The sequence below is a fragment of the Theileria parva genome, chromosome 2 (assembly GCF_000165365.1).
Source record: "Theileria parva strain Muguga chromosome 2, complete sequence, whole genome shotgun sequence".
In the NCBI taxonomy this organism is placed as follows: Eukaryota; Apicomplexa; class Aconoidasida; order Piroplasmida; family Theileriidae; genus Theileria; species Theileria parva.
In genome coordinates, this window is record NC_007345.1 from 1,783,754 (window position 1) to 1,799,434 (window position 15,681).

Here is a 15,681-nt window from a genome sequence, read left to right on the forward strand (position 1 = left end):
ATCTAATAGCTTATAATTTATAATCTTTATATTAATTGATAGATCCAAGGAAATAGATGAGGTAATTTTAGTGAATAGTTAGATCAGATCTGTTTTAAGAATGGAAGACAATGCGCTTGAGAGTTTATTTGTGGCGAAACAAATCTGCATGGCTAAAATTAGTGACCTTAACGGGTGTGACTTAAGCTCCAAGGCCATTTCACTTGGGATTAGAGCTATAAAACTTAATTTGACGTCTAGTTACTTGGAAACTGCCACAGGTCCCGTTAAAGAACTTAATAAAGATGCAAAATTTATTAAAGAAGCTACAAATATTAATAATGGAAGAGTGTACAAAGCCACATGTGCCCTGGCCTTAAAATTTACTGAAAAAGCTGCAGTCGAAGTGATCAGCTCCTATGAAGATTTACGTCAAAAGTATAAAATAATGTCAAATAAACCTCAATACCAACTTGTAATTGAGAAAATACAAGCGGGTTCAAAATTAAATACTGAGGAAATGGAATTGAGAGATATGGAAGCAGCATTTAACGAACTTACAAATGTATATGACACCATGTTAAATTTAACCAAGATCTTACACTATGCCAATAAACTCTCGAGTAAATGCCACTTTTCTGGTCTTAAAAATTTTAAAATCGACGTTGACAACCTGATAAATGAGATGAAAGAGTCACGGGATGACCCAAATCTAATCCCCGAATCTTCTCAAAAACTTCAAAAAATTTACCTTAAACTACAAGAATCATACTTGAATTTAAAAGCTAATGAACAAAAACGAGTTATTGATGAAATTTCATTAGTCTACTCAGCTGTTAACCACATGTTATCAGATTTGGAATATCAAACTTTTCCACACAAGTTCAGTAATTTTAAACCAGATTTAACCTTCAAACACGAAAACAGGATTTTACACCAATATCAAAACTAACCATGAAACAGTTGTGGAAGGCCAACAAGGCTCTGGCCAGGGTAAAACTGAATCTCCCCTCTTTATAACTCCGTGAAATAATTTTAACACTAATATTTTACAACTAATTACTTAAATATGGCAATAAATATCTAATTTGTATGAGATAACTTTGATAAGAATGTGTAGAACTTTAGTAGCAAGAGGAATAAAATAATTAATTGGAGGAGCTGTGTTGCGTTTTTTACATGAATTTAAATGTGTTAAAACAGGATTAAACAGTTTGTAGTCACACATTTGGCGAGAATAACGGGTAACATGCAAAAGCATGTACGAATTCGTGTTACTGACTTTCGAACATTTAATAGCATTAAGATATGATTTCAAAAATCTTTGTCAATAATTAGAAATTATTTTTCATGAGAAGGTTTTCAATCTCAAAATTAATTTTATTATCCTTAATTATTACACATGTGTGTGGTGCTGAAAATACCGTAGATTCTGAAGTTTCAGCACACACCCAAGGCCAAACATCTGATCAAACTGGTTCAGGTACTGAATTAACCACTGAAAACCCAGGAGAAGGCGCTACTCAAAATTCTGATACCACTGCCGATACCCCCGAAGATACACAAAAATCTGAAGATTCTGAACAACCAGAAAACACTGTAGAGGATTCTGAACAACAAGAAACTACTGTAGAGGATTCTCATGAACAAGAAACTACTGTAGAACATTCTGAACAACAAGAAACTACTGTAGAACATTCTGAACAACAAGAAACTACTGTAGAACATTCTGAACAACCAGAAACTACTGTAGAGGATTCTGAACAACAACAAGAACCATCACTTACCATTGCTGAGGACCAGAAATCTCAATTTCACGATTCCTCAGTTGAGCAAACTACTGTTACCTACCCGACTAACCTAAAACGGGTAAAACTTGACCTTGATATTGAAGAGGATTCAGCTGATTTTTACTATACAAAGGATGAGCCTTGGTCCACTTACACTCCTATAAGTGGTAAAATCTTTAATAAAGTTATCTTTTCAGTGCCTTACGTTTCTCCTGTGGTTATCTGGAAACCCGCAACTCTTAATGAATTTGCCACTAAAGTTAAAGTCTTCCGAACAGGATCAATAATTCTTTTTGTTGACATTTCTCTTTGTAACGGTGGTAGAAAGGTTTTTAGAAGATATTTAACAGAATCCAAATGGTTAGATGTTACTTTTCCACCAGATGTCAAGTTATTTACTCATCGAAGTGTCGTCTTGGACCCAAGTAATTACACATTAAAAGCTCATTTCGACTATGAAACTATTTATACTTTTACTCTCAAAGAAGGTGCCAAATGTAGTAAGATAAAATACGAGGGTGAGACAATTTGGAAATACGGTAGAACTTATACTTCTTCTGACGGGAACAATGTAACATGTTCTTTGTATCCCACTTGTATTACGTATACTGTGAACATATTTTTGGGTAAATTTAACTTGAGGCATTACGAAGTTCACACCTTCAGAGTCTCATTCAGCGACGGTTCTTTTGTTAACTGCTCTCTCGGTGATAAAGGCTGGGAACATTTTTATCATCCAAAACTAACACATTAAGATCCTCACATTAAGATCCTAACACTAAAATCCTCAGTAAAATCCTCAGTAAAATCCTCGTACAATGAAGGATAAATATTCTGTACGGTGTAGCCAATGATATTCTGAAGTGTATAATACATAAGCTAATAAAATTAGTTGATAAAATTAGTTGATAAAATTAGTTGATAATGTATTGTTTAATTTCTTGGAGGTTGTTGTTTTTAATTGAGTATGGCATGAGGTGAAGTACTACTCCGATGTTTTTCAACTCTTTTAAGCTGTTCAAGTTGGAAAAAACCTTCGCCAGCTGGCCTGAGTCGTCAGTTGTCGTCGATATCAACTCCAATTCTAACAACATTAACTTTTCTACTTCATTTACATTCTTACTATTGTACACATCACTCTTATTACACAATACCAACACACTCACACTCTCAGCAACGTTAACCACACTCAACTTAACAGTGGCATGAGTAATAAGATTGTATAGCAAGAGTGACAGTTGTTTAATTGATTTTCTGCAGGTGGAGTCTAAAATCATAATATATTTACACCTTTTAAACTTGGATCCCAGAACCTGGGTTGAGTCAGTGAGGTCATGCAGGTTGATGACCTTTTTATCAAGTGTTATTTGGACTGTATTATTAGTTTGTGACGCTACTGTGAGTGGGAATTTATTATTTACAAGCTTAAACAGGAGACAAGTCTTTCCAGCATTACTCGGGCCAAGAATTAACACATTCGTCTCCTCACTCAATATTCTCCTCAACATCCTTTTACCCAGTAATACTGTTAACAGTAGTATCAGTAGTATTGGGAATAGTTTGGATTTTAGTAAGTTTAAATTATTGTACAGTGTGCTAACAGGTGAGTCAACTGGGACTCCAGCCTCCATTGTCATTTTTTACAAAAGTATAATTACTATTAGAGCTTATAAATCTTACGTTAACCTTGTCAATAGTAAAATTAAACCCTAAAACCATGTGAATAGTATGAAAAATTACGTTTATCCTCACGCCTCTTTAAAGTACCCTCAAATAATATATACGTAAACCTAATGCCAATATTTATGTATAGTTAATAACTAAGATAACTAAGATAACTGTGTATAAATGTGTATAACTGTATAACTGTGTATAAATGTGTATAACTGTGTATAACTGTGTATAACTGTGTATAACTGTGTGGTATAAATACTTGTCGCGATTGATGGTAAGTAACTGAGCTTTGTCTGTTAACTCTTCATTAAAATCTTGAATTAACAAGTCCAATTCACCCAACTTCACCTCACCTATACTCAAATTATGCCAAATTTAGTAATAACTGAGTTAACTGGTGATAACGGACTTAAAAGGGACTGTATGTCTTCGGAAATGTTTGAGAGTTTAATGTTATTAACAAACGTGAAGTTATTGCTGGAGATTAGTACTGAGGTAGCGTTTCTAATAGAACTTATTACGTGCTTCGTGAGCTCAGATTCTGTGGTAATTGGAGCTATTGACGTTAACTTTTTTTGTTCGAAATATTTATATAAAAACATTAACAGAAGGATTGGAATTGATTGGAAGAGTAGAAACTTCAAAAAAGGCTTCAGTCTCCTCAAATTCTTAAGGAAAAAGTAACCCTCATTATCTAATCTTCGGGCCACTATCTCTCCCTCAGCCAATTCTCCACCTAATTCTCCACCTAATTTTCCCCTACCGAGTGTTAATTTTATCTTTTCTTTATTTATTTCCGAATTATTAAAATTAACTGTTCCAACGTTATTCCCAGTAGAATACGATGAAAAATTATTAAATTTGTTATATTGAATTGTGTTAAATTTTGGTTGATTTAATCTGTTGGAAATTGTGAGATAATTTCGGAAATTACTCCAAATTATTCTACTAGACATTTACTTAAATACATTAAAACTTTGGAGAAATCAGTACAAATTATATTATGAGATTCCAACGTGGGTAACAAAACCAATTACAACAAATTATCCAAATAATTAACCAAATAATTGAATTAAAAATATTAAATTGTTTTAATTTACAAATCGGAGATATTGTTTAAATAAGCCTGTTTATCTTTAGCCATATCCACAGCTCTCGCCTATTAACACATTATCACTAATTTACACTATTCACTAATTTACACTATTATTACACTACTATTACACTACTATTACACTACTATTACACTATTATTACACTAATTTATGGTATAATATTTCTAAAATAATGCTAAATTAGTTGGATTGAACGTACTTCGAACCATCTTTGTTCGTAGTTATTACCTCTGATGACACCGTCCCAGCGGTATCCAGGCTCAATGTTAAACCTATTCGGAACCATACTAAACCTACATCTCGGCTCCTCACTCTCTACACAATCATTAACGAGTTGACTCAGTAAATGAGTAACTAGTGAAGGTATGAGTAAGTAACTGAGTAAATAAATGAGTAAGTAAATGAGTAAAATAGTTACGTTGGTTGGAATTTGTGTTAATTGGATCACTCCATCTCTTTTTTTCCTTTAATTCTTCATCGTAGTCCTGGTCAATATCAAAACTGAAGTCATTTTTACCCCGTAAATTGAGAATACTTAGTTAAAATGAGTTGAACATACTTTTGAAAGGATTGGTTAATGATTTTTTGTTCCTCTTTTAAGATTTCTTCCTTTTCTTTTATTTGTACCAGGCCTTTACCCCAAACCAGCTCCTAAATTTATAGACTTAAACTTGAAAATTACCTGTTTCGGCTCCTCTCTTCCCCTCTTTTCCCTCTACAAATTATTATACATTGTATTAAATTATATAAATTATATAAATTATATAAATTATATAAATTATATAAATTATGTTAAATGATGTTAAATTATGTTAAATGATGTTAAATTATGTTAAATAATGTTAAATTGTTGTTGAGTTGATATTTTCTTACGTGATTGAGTAGGAGCCATTGATCTCTTGTTATACGTTTTCCAAACTTGTCACGATACACAATGTCATCCTCATCAGCCATCTCACTATTTAACACATTTTTAACACATTTTTAACACATTTTTAACACATTTTTAACACATTATTACCATATTATCAACAAATAATACATAATTAAGTGTATAAATAGTGAATAAATAGTGAATAAATAGTGAATAAATAAGGGGTGTAAGGGGTACTTGATGGTTCTTCGGGGCGGTGAGGGTGACTTGGATTTCTCTTTTTCCTCTAAAATAAATAAAATTTTAAAATTTTACCATTTTTAAGTTGTTTTAAAAATTCAGCTTCGTTTACGACCACTGGTAAGTCTTCGTCAGATTCCTCAAAATTTAGCTCGTCCACGTCCTCCTCACTCTTGGCAGTGCCGTAATAATCTTCCTGTTCAACTATCTTAAAATTTTTAGCATTTCTACTCTTCATAATATTTACAAAGTGACTGTGGACTTCCTCACATTTAGCCTTCCACGGGGTTAATTTTAATTTTTCATTATGAAGTTTCGACTAGATTTAAGTTCTCTTGAATTTTATTCAAATTTTTTCGATTTTTCCTTTATGATTTTTACTCTTTGCTTTTATCTTCTATTCCTGTTCAAGGCGAAGTTGGCAAATAATTTAAGGTTTAACAGGTATATTTTCTCAGCCTCCGTCGTTAAGGCTTTTTTAAACCTTTCTCTCTTTGATAGGCTAAATTTATACGTTTTAATTTTATGCTCTTTTGCCTGGTTTATCATGTTCAAAGGCACCACTAACCTAACACCACTCAGGACCATGATCTCAAAGTTTCCCAAATCTCATCCACACACCTTCTCACACCAATCCTAACATCTCACATAAGATTATATTTCACCCTAATCTTAAGATTTTCACATAAAATTGTAAATTTTCACATAAAATCGTATTTCACATAATAAAATTTGTAAAATAATCTTTTAAAATATTTCATATTACATGGTATAAAATCAGTTTAAGCGTTTAATGGCTTCGGCAGGGTTCATGGATGGGTATTCCATGGGTTTCTCCTGGTCTTCAGGTTTCGCTTCAAGTTTCTGCTCTAGCTGACTAATAATTTTCTTTGCCAACGGGTCATTTTTACCCTTGTATCTACTGAGTATCGTCTGTTTAGACAGGCTCGGATCAAACGCATCCTCTTCATGTGAGTAGGGACACTCTTCTCCTCTATTACAAGCGCCTCGAACCCAAAATGTACAAATCCTCGGCTTATTTCTACGATAATACGGCGCCACCCTTGCGATCTTTCTCAATATCTCGTCGTTACCTATAGTTACTCAATTATACAAATTAATATGTGATACTGTTTGGTTGATAGTTTGATGGATTATTTTGTATGTCATTTAGTTTATATATTAAATTCTTGTTCGAGTCTGGCAACTCCAACGGGTTACTCGAGAATTTATCCCTCACCTAAAATATATAAAATAATGTAAAATAATGTAAAATAATGTAAAATAATGTAAAATAATGTAAAATAATGTAAAATAATGTAATAGTTGAGAAAATTACCTGGATGGGCAGCCCGTATTCGAGATCAAATAGGCAAGTTTGGCATAGATTTTTAACTTTGGCACAAATTTGACAGATAATTGTCTGTTTATATCTCGCTTTAGGGCCTGGTTTCCATCTGAAGATGGTAAAAGGACGTTCACAGACTTTACATTCCCGGCCCATTGTATGCTTCATCATACGAATTAAGGGATTTGGACCCAGACAAGTTTCACATAGGATAGGAAACTCTGATTTCTCACCCTTTAACAATGTTATGTCCCTAGCACTGCTATCCATTATTTAAAATCTCAATATTAAAATAAAATATTTACCGATAAAAATATATTAAAAATTAATTTACACAAATTGTTATAAATAAATATTATAACGGAACTAATATGGAAAATTATTCGGAGAAGTAGCTAAACACCATAACACAGAAGGTAAATAATCCAACAAAATTATCATCACATTACATTAAAATTTCAATTATTTACTCATAATTTAACATAAAAATACAATTAACCAGTTTTTATTGTTAGTTGACTGAAGAAACTTAGTATTAATTATTTGGAGGCGTATTCTAGATTGTATAATTGTATGTATTTATTTGATAATCCTTTATTTAGTGAGGGATCAAAGAAAACAGCTTGACTTTCAATGCCGCATAAGTTTACGCCCTTTTTAATCTTGAAATAGCCTTGTACACCCCAATTTGTACCCCAAGTGTTCTTACAAATCCAATACTTTACATTCTCACCATTCACCAATTCCTCTCCCCAGCCAACCACCACTATCGCATGATTCGTATACTCCCACCCTAAACATTATTAACTATGTTCAACAGAAATTATATAACTTTTAATTACCGTTGAGATTACTATGTGGTAAATCACAGATCATTCCGTGTTTATAATTATTATCAAATATCCCTAAAATAACACATATTTACCAGTTAGTTACCATGTTTATAGTAGAATAATTGAGGAGGTGAGTATATTGCTACGGCTATTGGTCCATTTGTGATTATCTCATTCATCATATTCATCTCATTTGTACATTCATAACAGCCTCCAACATATCCATAACTGTCAATATACCTAAAGATTTATTCAAGTTGTGATATTACCATTTCATATCAAATTTGATATCTTCCAGAGTGCGCAGCGTGTTGAGAAAGGTCTCTGAGTCAGAGTGAATTCCTAACTCCTTAATATGTTTCCCAACAAGCATTAAAAATCCGCCAAAACAACCCTGCGAATACGCCTAACAATATTAATAGTATTATATCATAATAATAGTAATAAAATTTGGATACGGAAGATAAAAGATCGTGAATGGAGAGTTTGAAATGATTTAATTTCCAATTGTAGTTGGGATACAACTTGTTAAATAATATTTGTAGTCTTTTACTTATCACATATAATGAACTGTATATATAACAACTTCCACACTCCCCTATAACACACATTACTTATTATAAGTTGGATAGATATAACTCTGTGGATAATACCTTGAGAAGTATTGTATATGTCTTCTTCTAGACCATTAAATGGATCACCCCAAGTCCTAAACCAATTTCAAACTGTTTATAAATGTTAATTTTATACCAGTGGGTTGGAAATTTCTTGTTTTGGAGTAATTTATTAGTACATGGATGCACCATGTTAAAATTGTTATTTATTACATGATAATTTACACCTTTACACAACTGAACAAATCTAAACGGTGCCAAATTCTCATATACTAATCCCGTTTTATCATAATTTAATGGAGTTTTATCATTATTTAATCCCGTTTTATCATAACTTAATGCCGCTTTAGCCTCAGTTAGGCTTGATAACTTTGTCATTTCACTTCCATCCACTGACTGATTACCCAGTGCATCCAGTAAATTGTGTGATTGATATTTTTGCGATGAGTTATAGAAAGTTAAATCGACGATATAATTTTTCTTATTATCTTTATAATTTAATTTCTGCATGTAGAAACAACCGAATTTGTAGTCGTTATTATTCCTTTTACTGTACCATCCGATTTGTAACCTGTTAGGATCAGTTACATAACACTTTATATGACCAAACTCATCCTCAACTATGTCTGAACATTAAATTAATATTTATTGAGAACTGACTTTGTGTGATTTGTTTACATTCGTTATTTTTAACATTATTATACTTAAAATAACCTGAATCATCATTAATCTATGGATATTACCAAAGTAGTTTTTATCGTTCATATCTATCATTACACCCTCATCATACACCATAGTCCTACACATCATTATTAACTGTAAGCAAAATTGTATATTAGTTGTAACTACTGTAAATTGCGTGGTATAAGATACCAATTACCAAGAATTTGGTTATTTTGTGGGCTTTTGGCTGAGAAATAAGACCAGTTATTTCTGGGATATAGCAGAGATCTCCTAAAGTACCGTTCATCAGACAACTCAAGCACCGATTCGTTCAATTCACCGTAAATCTCCTCAAGATACTCTTTAAAGTTGTCAATTTTCAAATTTTCACTGTTTTTATTAGGGAATGTGCTGCCACAGTTCTGGAACACATCACTCAACTCAGTCTCATACACCTTCCAAACTCCAATAACATCTTTCTAAACCCAAATAATTAACAATTACTACTAAATAATTCAATATATAATGATAATTTATGTGTAAATGTAAAATTTTACGGTTAATGTATGAATTGGCAAATCCGACTTAGCTTGCGATATTAAAAGTAAAAAACTCCAAACATAAAACTTTAATTTACACACTTTGAATAACATTGAAAATGAACTCAGAATCCACAACAACATCCACTCCCTGTGGTGTCAACAATTATTAAAAATTCATTTATTATATGTTTTTGTACCATATTTTTTCATTTTAAATAATTTATAGAATTATATAATTTATTTACCAATCAATTTAATTTAATTTTATCCAATAATACCTTGGAAATGAGTAATTTGTAAACTGACTTAACTTTAACCTAATCCTGTACACTAAATCATGAAAATCTCTAAAATTATTAACATTTGATAAAAAATATGAAAGACAATTTAGAGGAAGAAATTAATTTTAAGTTGGATTTGGACAACTATTTATCGCATAATGACACTATTTCTTCGAGCTCAGACACTAATATTAAACCGAACACTAAATCTCTTCGAAATAAAGAAATTGAAAAGAATTGGTTCGCTATCAGTGAGAAAGAACCAACTCCAGCTGTTCTGCGGGAGTGGCGATCTATACAATTACGTGGCTTTGTTGACCCTAAGAAATTCTACAAAAACACCCGAAGCAAACTTGAAAACATCCCCAAGCAGTTCCAACTTGGGACTATAGTAAATAAATCCTACAACTACACTGAAGAGGATAAAGTTACCAACTCCAACACTAACACCACTTCATTTAGTAAGAAAAAGACCAGAATTAGAAAGAAACCCACTCTGATTACTAATACAATCAAGGAAGGTGAGAAATGGGTCACTAAACGGTACAGAGAAATCCAAACTGAGAAAACTAGCGGCCGTAAGGGCTGGTACCAGAGACAACTTAAAAAACGAAAAAAGATATAATATTATTAATATATCATACACAGTAGTATATTTACCTTTTATCAGTTCCATGTGTAATTGACGTTCTACTCGACGATTTCACAGATTCCTTCACGGGAGCATTTCTAGGCGATGTCTCCTTAGAATTACCCGTTTTGGGTGAAGATTCTTTAGAGCCAGTCTTTGGTGAAGTTTCCTTGGAACTAACACTTTTCAGGGAAGTTTCCTTGTCAGGACCACTTCTAGGTGAAGTTTCCTTAGACATTGGATTTCTCGGCGATGTTTCCTTGGAAGTTGGATTCTTAGACGGGACATTAACGGGAGTGCTTGGAGTGGTGACAGGATTAGAAGCGGGATTACTTGACGGAGTGGCGGGAATATTAATTACGATGTATTTATTTTGATTCTGGTACATCTGAATTAACTTAATTAGCGTATTGGATGGCACTGTCACATCTTGCCAATTATTCTGTTTGGCAAGTTTTAACACGTTTTTCAGGAAATTCAACACCTTTAAACTTGAATTTACCGTAATCGGGAAGTTACTCGACACTTTATTTAAGAAGATTACTACATTTTTTATTTCTATCCAACTTCGCTTCTGTGGTAATACACTCTCCGGCTCCGATGCCATCTCACTCTCTGCTGAATTTTTTAAATCACCAACCCTACCCTTATCATCCTTCACACTACTGGCACTAGTAGTACTATTAGCACTATTAGCACTATTAGCACTATTGGTACTAGTGGGAGGTTTATTAATTGAGAAAATTGAGAGTAGTATGAAGTATTCCCACTTTTTAATAACTTGTAGGAGTTGTTGGTACTTGAATTCTCTGTTTGGTTGGAACTTGAAAGTGGTGCAGAAACAAGGATTATCGTACACCAATTTTTCAAAAGCTTCTCTATTGTTCACCCAGCCCTTAATAAGGTGAAATGAGTGATTAAAGAAGATTGAGAGGTTAATGACCTCACGTTCTGTCAAACTGCTAATCATCGGTATGAGCATCTTGGTGTAGCAGTTGACGAAATCAAAGTAGTTAAAGTAGTTCATCTTATTCTCCATTATCAAATCCACAATCTTACAACAGAATAGTGCGTTTAACTCTGACACTAATAGTCTTGAGAACACAATTCTACTTATGAACCTGGTTGTAATATGTGGTCCGACCTTGGCATCATTCTTCACAAACGACTTGAAAACTTCCTTCAACCTCTCCAAAACCACGTTTGAATGGGTTAAATGTTCTTCTTTATCAGTTTCTAGTGTGGTTATCCTGTTCTTTATCCTCTTGGCTCGTCTGAAGGTATTACCGGCACCAGCCGTTGTTATTGTCGATAGAAATGAAGTTAACTTAGAAACATAAGTGTCATACTGTTCTGTTGGAGAGTAAATATCATAAATACTCAAGCTGTTTATAAATCCTACAAAGTTGTCATCCAACATTGTGTCCACTGAGTTGGTTGTGAATTCCATTCTTTTCCTCTTTAAACTTGAAGTTGACTGTGAATCTGTAGTTAATTCACCTGGTTCTTTCACAGCCTTTACTGTATTCATAAACTGTAGGTGATTTTCAGTATAATACTTTAACAGCAGTTCCTTACTGGGTAACAAATGCGTTTGTTCATTAATCTCCAAAAAGTTAATCAGCAGAATTACTAAGTTGTTAAACTTGTCAACAATTGCCAATAGTAGTTTAGAATTGGTAAAATTACTATCATACAGCAATTCATTAATAAGTCTCCCCAGTATCAGCAGAAGTGAATTAACGAAAAATGGTCTACAAACTACTTTTACTAGGGATTTCTTATTATTTACTGATACCACTTCATCATCCACGTTACTCACTAAGCATTCATTTTTTAGAGAGTAACTTCCACATTGACACAGAAGTTGTTCCTGTGTCATCTTATTCATGTCCACGTCTACCATCCCTCCAATTATTTCAATTAATCTAATCAAATAATCCAACACATTGTAAATTACAAATATTACGTTATAATAGTTTCCAATACATATCCCTGTGATTTCCAACTTTACCAGATCTTCATTATCCAACTTTGATTTTAAGTTTTTTGGATCTGGAACATCTGGTTGCCCTTCGGTTGATGGACATAGTGTTAAGCGATTTGACATTGAGTAATTTAGTATCAGAATTAAGATTGTCACAATGGGTATAATATCACATTCTGAGTGTCTTTTATATATTTTACACAATATTACACTGTTTAAGTACATCTTATTACTCTCCTCCTCATTCAAGTTATAGCTGTGATCTAGCCTATTATCACTAAGACTATACTCTTTCTTAGCGTCACTAGATTTAGGACTAGTATCCCTACTACTGGAGGCTGTGGGATTATTTGTCAAGTGTATCAAGTTTATCGTGAGTTGATATACGAAAATATCAATTGTGTATGATAGAAAATACTTCGTCAGCTCACACAGTGGTAGGAGTAAATTGTTAAACAGCTCAGACTGTCTGATTATTAGTGTACACACTGAAAACGGGTTAATTGCACTGATTGCTGTTATTATTGACACTATTGACCGTATCGTTGGGCTTTTTACCGACTTCAAAAGCTCAAATGTTATCTTCTTGAATATATTCCTCAGCTTATAATTATACGTCTGGTACAGTTTTCTTATCATGCACATTTGGTATTTGTAGTAATAATTCTCCAGTTGACTCCAGTTACTTGGTTTTCCACTCCTTTTTGGACTATTTTGGTTCACCTTTTCTTCACCGTTTAACAATTCTAACGTTTTTGAGTATATTTGATACCTTTCAAGTGTTGTGAAAAGGTTAAGAATACTCCAAATCCTATCTGATATCTGAAAGTTACCTTCACAGCAGTTCATCACACTGAATAAAATATACCTGTAAATCAACTTTTTAATCATTTTCTTCCCCAATACGCATTTGTCATTCTTGTCCTTACCGACTTGTGTTATCAGCAGGTGACTGAGTAGTGTGTGCAAATAACTCAAAATTCCATTAAAAAGTATGATATTTTCACTACTTCTGAACCCAACTAATTTAAAATAATACTCCAACTTTTTTACTACAACCAACTCCTTATCCAATAGTTCAAGAGTTAATTTAACTGAATCAACTTCGGAGCCATTTCCTTCAGCTGCAGCCTGATAAAGCTCTGATTTACTCAACACTTTACTCATAATGTGAGTTAAGTTTTGTGTCACCGTGGTATTAAGGAATATTGGAAAATTAAGCCTATACAGGTGTAAAATGTATGAATAACAGACATCCCACAACTCCCCTTCAAAATCTGAACATTGACTTAAAAGAGTTGAGAGCACTAAAAATTTCCCAGATTCCATTGAATAAATACAATCCCTCAGGTAATGATAATTGTCAAACTTTAGCAGAATTGAAAAATCATTGCATTCATATTTGTTCACCATGGTTTCCAGCATTGTATGACTGATTTTTCTCAACTTATTCTCCTTGTCCAACTTTGCGCTCATCTGTTCCTTATCCTTCATTCTAGGGGAACTAACTTGGTGTGCCCTACTCGTTTTTGAGTTTAAAAAATTAGAATTTAAATGCGATGATACTATTTTCTTCAACAAAGGTACCGGAACACTTGAGTTATCCCTCGTATCCTTATTTGGGCTAGTTTTAAGAATATTATAAAAGTGGTTTGACAAACTTGTAAGTAACTCGTCTGAAGGGTCCAGGTAATTATAAACTTCACTAACGTCCAAGAGTTTTTCAGATACCATCAAACCAGAGATTTTATATATATTATCGTTAGAATATCCTGCTAAATTTACTTCCTTATCACTAGTCTTTTCCTTATCCGGTTTTTCTTTATCAGATTTTTCTTTTTCTGAACTATTTCCTTCTTTACCTAATCTTGAAATCAGACTATCCTTGTTCTGATAATTATTTCTCAAATAGAGGAGAACTACGTATGAAACCTTCTTGGAGGGATAACTCTTGAGAACTTTCATTACAAACTCATCTGAGTGGTTATTTAACACTAGCCACTTTAACACTTCATACAATGTACGCATTGGACATAGTTTATGCATACCACTTATCTTATTTACCATTGTTACCACAGTATCTGGGTCCAATTCTTTAACTCTATTCTGGGTACTTTGTTTCTTATTAGATTTTTGGACCACATCAAATCTAAATCCGTTCCTACCATGTTTATCCACTAGCGATGAGAGATAATTTGAAAGTGCTGTATATCCGTGGTAATTTTCTCTAAACAGATTATATATCTTAAGTACATAATTGTTCTTGGTCCTTTCTCTTATTGAAATCTTTACCAGACCTTCTGAGTAGTTACAGCTGTCCAGTTTTGCCGGGTCTATCACTGAGATTATCTCCATACTCGAGACTAACCCAAAACTCTCAAGAGATTCTAGGAATGGAAGTAAATTCTGCTTCTTCTTGGGGTCGTCCAGGAAGAATGAAACAACGTCCAGAACCTTAAAAACCAAGGTTGAATTTTTACACACTCCATGAAACTTAGTTCTCAGCGCATCCACAGACGTTACTGGGTTTATAGTTCCATTTGCTACTGAACTTACAAACTTAAACAATGTTAAGTCAGTTTCATCCTCGAAGTTTTCTAACATTTCCAACACCTTTTGGTCTGCTCTCGGGGATTGCACATTCCTATAAAATTCTCCTCTTTTAGGTTCTGAGGATAATGTTCTGGATGCCCTGGATTCGTTAGAATTAGTTTTCGATTCAACAAGTCTTGTGTTTTTGTGTTCATAACTCCCTGATGTATGAGTGTATCCATGATTTACTCTTTTCTGTTCTGTATACGTTGAAGAACCTTCTAATTCTCTTTCTTCGCTGGGATTTCTACTACTTTTACTGACTTCTGAAAGATCCAGGCTACCACTCCTCCTTCTACCTTCCAATGTTAGACTTCTTAGGTGTTCATCCCTGGAATCTGTATCCAATTTCCTCTTTGAATTTTTTAAAGGTTCTTTTTGTAACTTTTGTTTCACCTTTTCTGGTTCTTCCTTTTCACTTTCGTCAATTGACTTCCTTTTAATTCTGGGCTTACCTTTTTCCATTATTTAGGGTGTGATTTATTACAAACGAATATTTTACATGTAAATTTCATTTT

General features: G+C 33.2%; 11 protein-coding genes across 11 annotated transcripts; 4 read left to right on the top strand and 7 right to left on the bottom strand.

The window, feature by feature from the left end:
* Window positions 1-100: 100 nt before the first annotated feature.
* Window positions 101-931, top strand: TpMuguga_02g00877 (uncharacterized protein; the record flags this gene model as incomplete). The annotated part of the gene is made up of 1 exon (XM_760352.1): window positions 101-931. The coding sequence occupies one exon, from the start codon at window positions 101-103 to the stop codon at window positions 929-931; it is 831 nt and encodes a 276-aa protein (XP_765445.1).
* A 398-nt stretch (window positions 932-1,329) lies between these two features.
* On the top strand, window positions 1,330-2,931 carry TpMuguga_02g00878 (uncharacterized protein; the record flags this gene model as incomplete). Its single annotated transcript, XM_760353.2, has 1 exon — window positions 1,330-2,931. The coding sequence occupies one exon, from the start codon at window positions 1,330-1,332 to the stop codon at window positions 2,521-2,523; it is 1,194 nt and encodes a 397-aa protein (XP_765446.1). The 3' UTR covers window positions 2,524-2,931.
* Window positions 2,684-3,277, bottom strand: TpMuguga_02g00879 (ADP-ribosylation factor family protein; the record flags this gene model as incomplete). Its single annotated transcript, XM_760354.1, has 1 exon — window positions 2,684-3,277. One exon carries the CDS (start codon window positions 3,275-3,277, stop codon window positions 2,684-2,686), a length of 594 nt encoding a protein of 197 aa, XP_765447.1.
* A 100-nt stretch (window positions 3,278-3,377) lies between these two features.
* TpMuguga_02g00880 (putative integral membrane protein) lies at window positions 3,378-4,399 on the bottom strand (the record flags this gene model as incomplete). The annotated part of the gene is made up of 4 exons (XM_061305488.1): window positions 3,378-3,478; window positions 3,510-3,559; window positions 3,703-3,796; window positions 3,853-4,399. The coding sequence occupies 4 exons, from the start codon at window positions 4,397-4,399 to the stop codon at window positions 3,378-3,380; spliced, it is 792 nt and encodes a 263-aa protein (XP_061161452.1).
* Window positions 4,400-4,539: 140 nt separating this feature from the next.
* On the bottom strand, window positions 4,540-5,910 carry cwf26 (Pre-mRNA-splicing factor of RES complex family protein; the record flags this gene model as incomplete). Its single annotated transcript, XM_061305489.1, has 8 exons — window positions 4,540-4,602; window positions 4,758-4,873; window positions 4,977-5,059; window positions 5,094-5,209; window positions 5,241-5,273; window positions 5,432-5,516; window positions 5,670-5,718; window positions 5,748-5,910. 8 exons carry the CDS (start codon window positions 5,908-5,910, stop codon window positions 4,540-4,542), a joined length of 708 nt encoding a protein of 235 aa, XP_061161453.1.
* A 69-nt stretch (window positions 5,911-5,979) lies between these two features.
* On the top strand, window positions 5,980-6,432 carry TpMuguga_02g02085 (putative integral membrane protein; the record flags this gene model as incomplete). The annotated part of the gene is made up of 1 exon (XM_061305520.1): window positions 5,980-6,432. The coding sequence occupies one exon, from the start codon at window positions 5,980-5,982 to the stop codon at window positions 6,310-6,312; it is 333 nt and encodes a 110-aa protein (XP_061162189.1). The 3' UTR covers window positions 6,313-6,432.
* TpMuguga_02g00882 (uncharacterized protein) lies at window positions 6,413-7,420 on the bottom strand. Its single transcript, XM_760357.2, has 3 exons — window positions 7,012-7,420; window positions 6,804-6,912; window positions 6,413-6,766 (listed from the first exon to the last, which is right to left on the bottom strand). The coding sequence occupies exons 1-3, from the start codon at window positions 7,288-7,290 to the stop codon at window positions 6,450-6,452; spliced, it is 705 nt and encodes a 234-aa protein (XP_765450.1). The 5' UTR covers window positions 7,291-7,420; the 3' UTR covers window positions 6,413-6,449.
* A 69-nt stretch (window positions 7,421-7,489) lies between these two features.
* TpMuguga_02g00883 (Papain family cysteine protease family protein) lies at window positions 7,490-9,783 on the bottom strand (the record flags this gene model as incomplete). The annotated part of the gene is made up of 11 exons (XM_061305490.1): window positions 7,490-7,813; window positions 7,863-7,925; window positions 7,957-8,093; window positions 8,123-8,259; window positions 8,312-8,451; window positions 8,507-8,562; window positions 8,604-9,093; window positions 9,128-9,181; window positions 9,211-9,266; window positions 9,341-9,609; window positions 9,688-9,783. The coding sequence occupies 11 exons, from the start codon at window positions 9,781-9,783 to the stop codon at window positions 7,560-7,562; spliced, it is 1,752 nt and encodes a 583-aa protein (XP_061161454.1). The 3' UTR covers window positions 7,490-7,559.
* Window positions 9,784-9,858: 75 nt separating this feature from the next.
* TpMuguga_02g02220 (Fcf2 pre-rRNA processing family protein) lies at window positions 9,859-10,578 on the top strand (the record flags this gene model as incomplete). The annotated part of the gene is made up of 1 exon (XM_061305539.1): window positions 9,859-10,578. The coding sequence occupies exon 1, from the start codon at window positions 10,048-10,050 to the stop codon at window positions 10,576-10,578; it is 531 nt and encodes a 176-aa protein (XP_061162190.1). The 5' UTR covers window positions 9,859-10,047.
* A 31-nt stretch (window positions 10,579-10,609) lies between these two features.
* TpMuguga_02g00884 (Transcription factor/nuclear export subunit protein 2 family protein) lies at window positions 10,610-13,210 on the bottom strand (the record flags this gene model as incomplete). The annotated part of the gene is made up of 1 exon (XM_760359.1): window positions 10,610-13,210. The coding sequence occupies one exon, from the start codon at window positions 13,208-13,210 to the stop codon at window positions 10,610-10,612; it is 2,601 nt and encodes an 866-aa protein (XP_765452.1).
* Window positions 13,211-13,317: 107 nt separating this feature from the next.
* On the bottom strand, window positions 13,318-15,628 carry TpMuguga_02g00885 (putative integral membrane protein; the record flags this gene model as incomplete). The annotated part of the gene is made up of 2 exons (XM_760360.1): window positions 13,318-13,393; window positions 13,440-15,628. 2 exons carry the CDS (start codon window positions 15,626-15,628, stop codon window positions 13,318-13,320), a joined length of 2,265 nt encoding a protein of 754 aa, XP_765453.1.
* Between the last annotated feature and the right edge of the window lie 53 nt (window positions 15,629-15,681).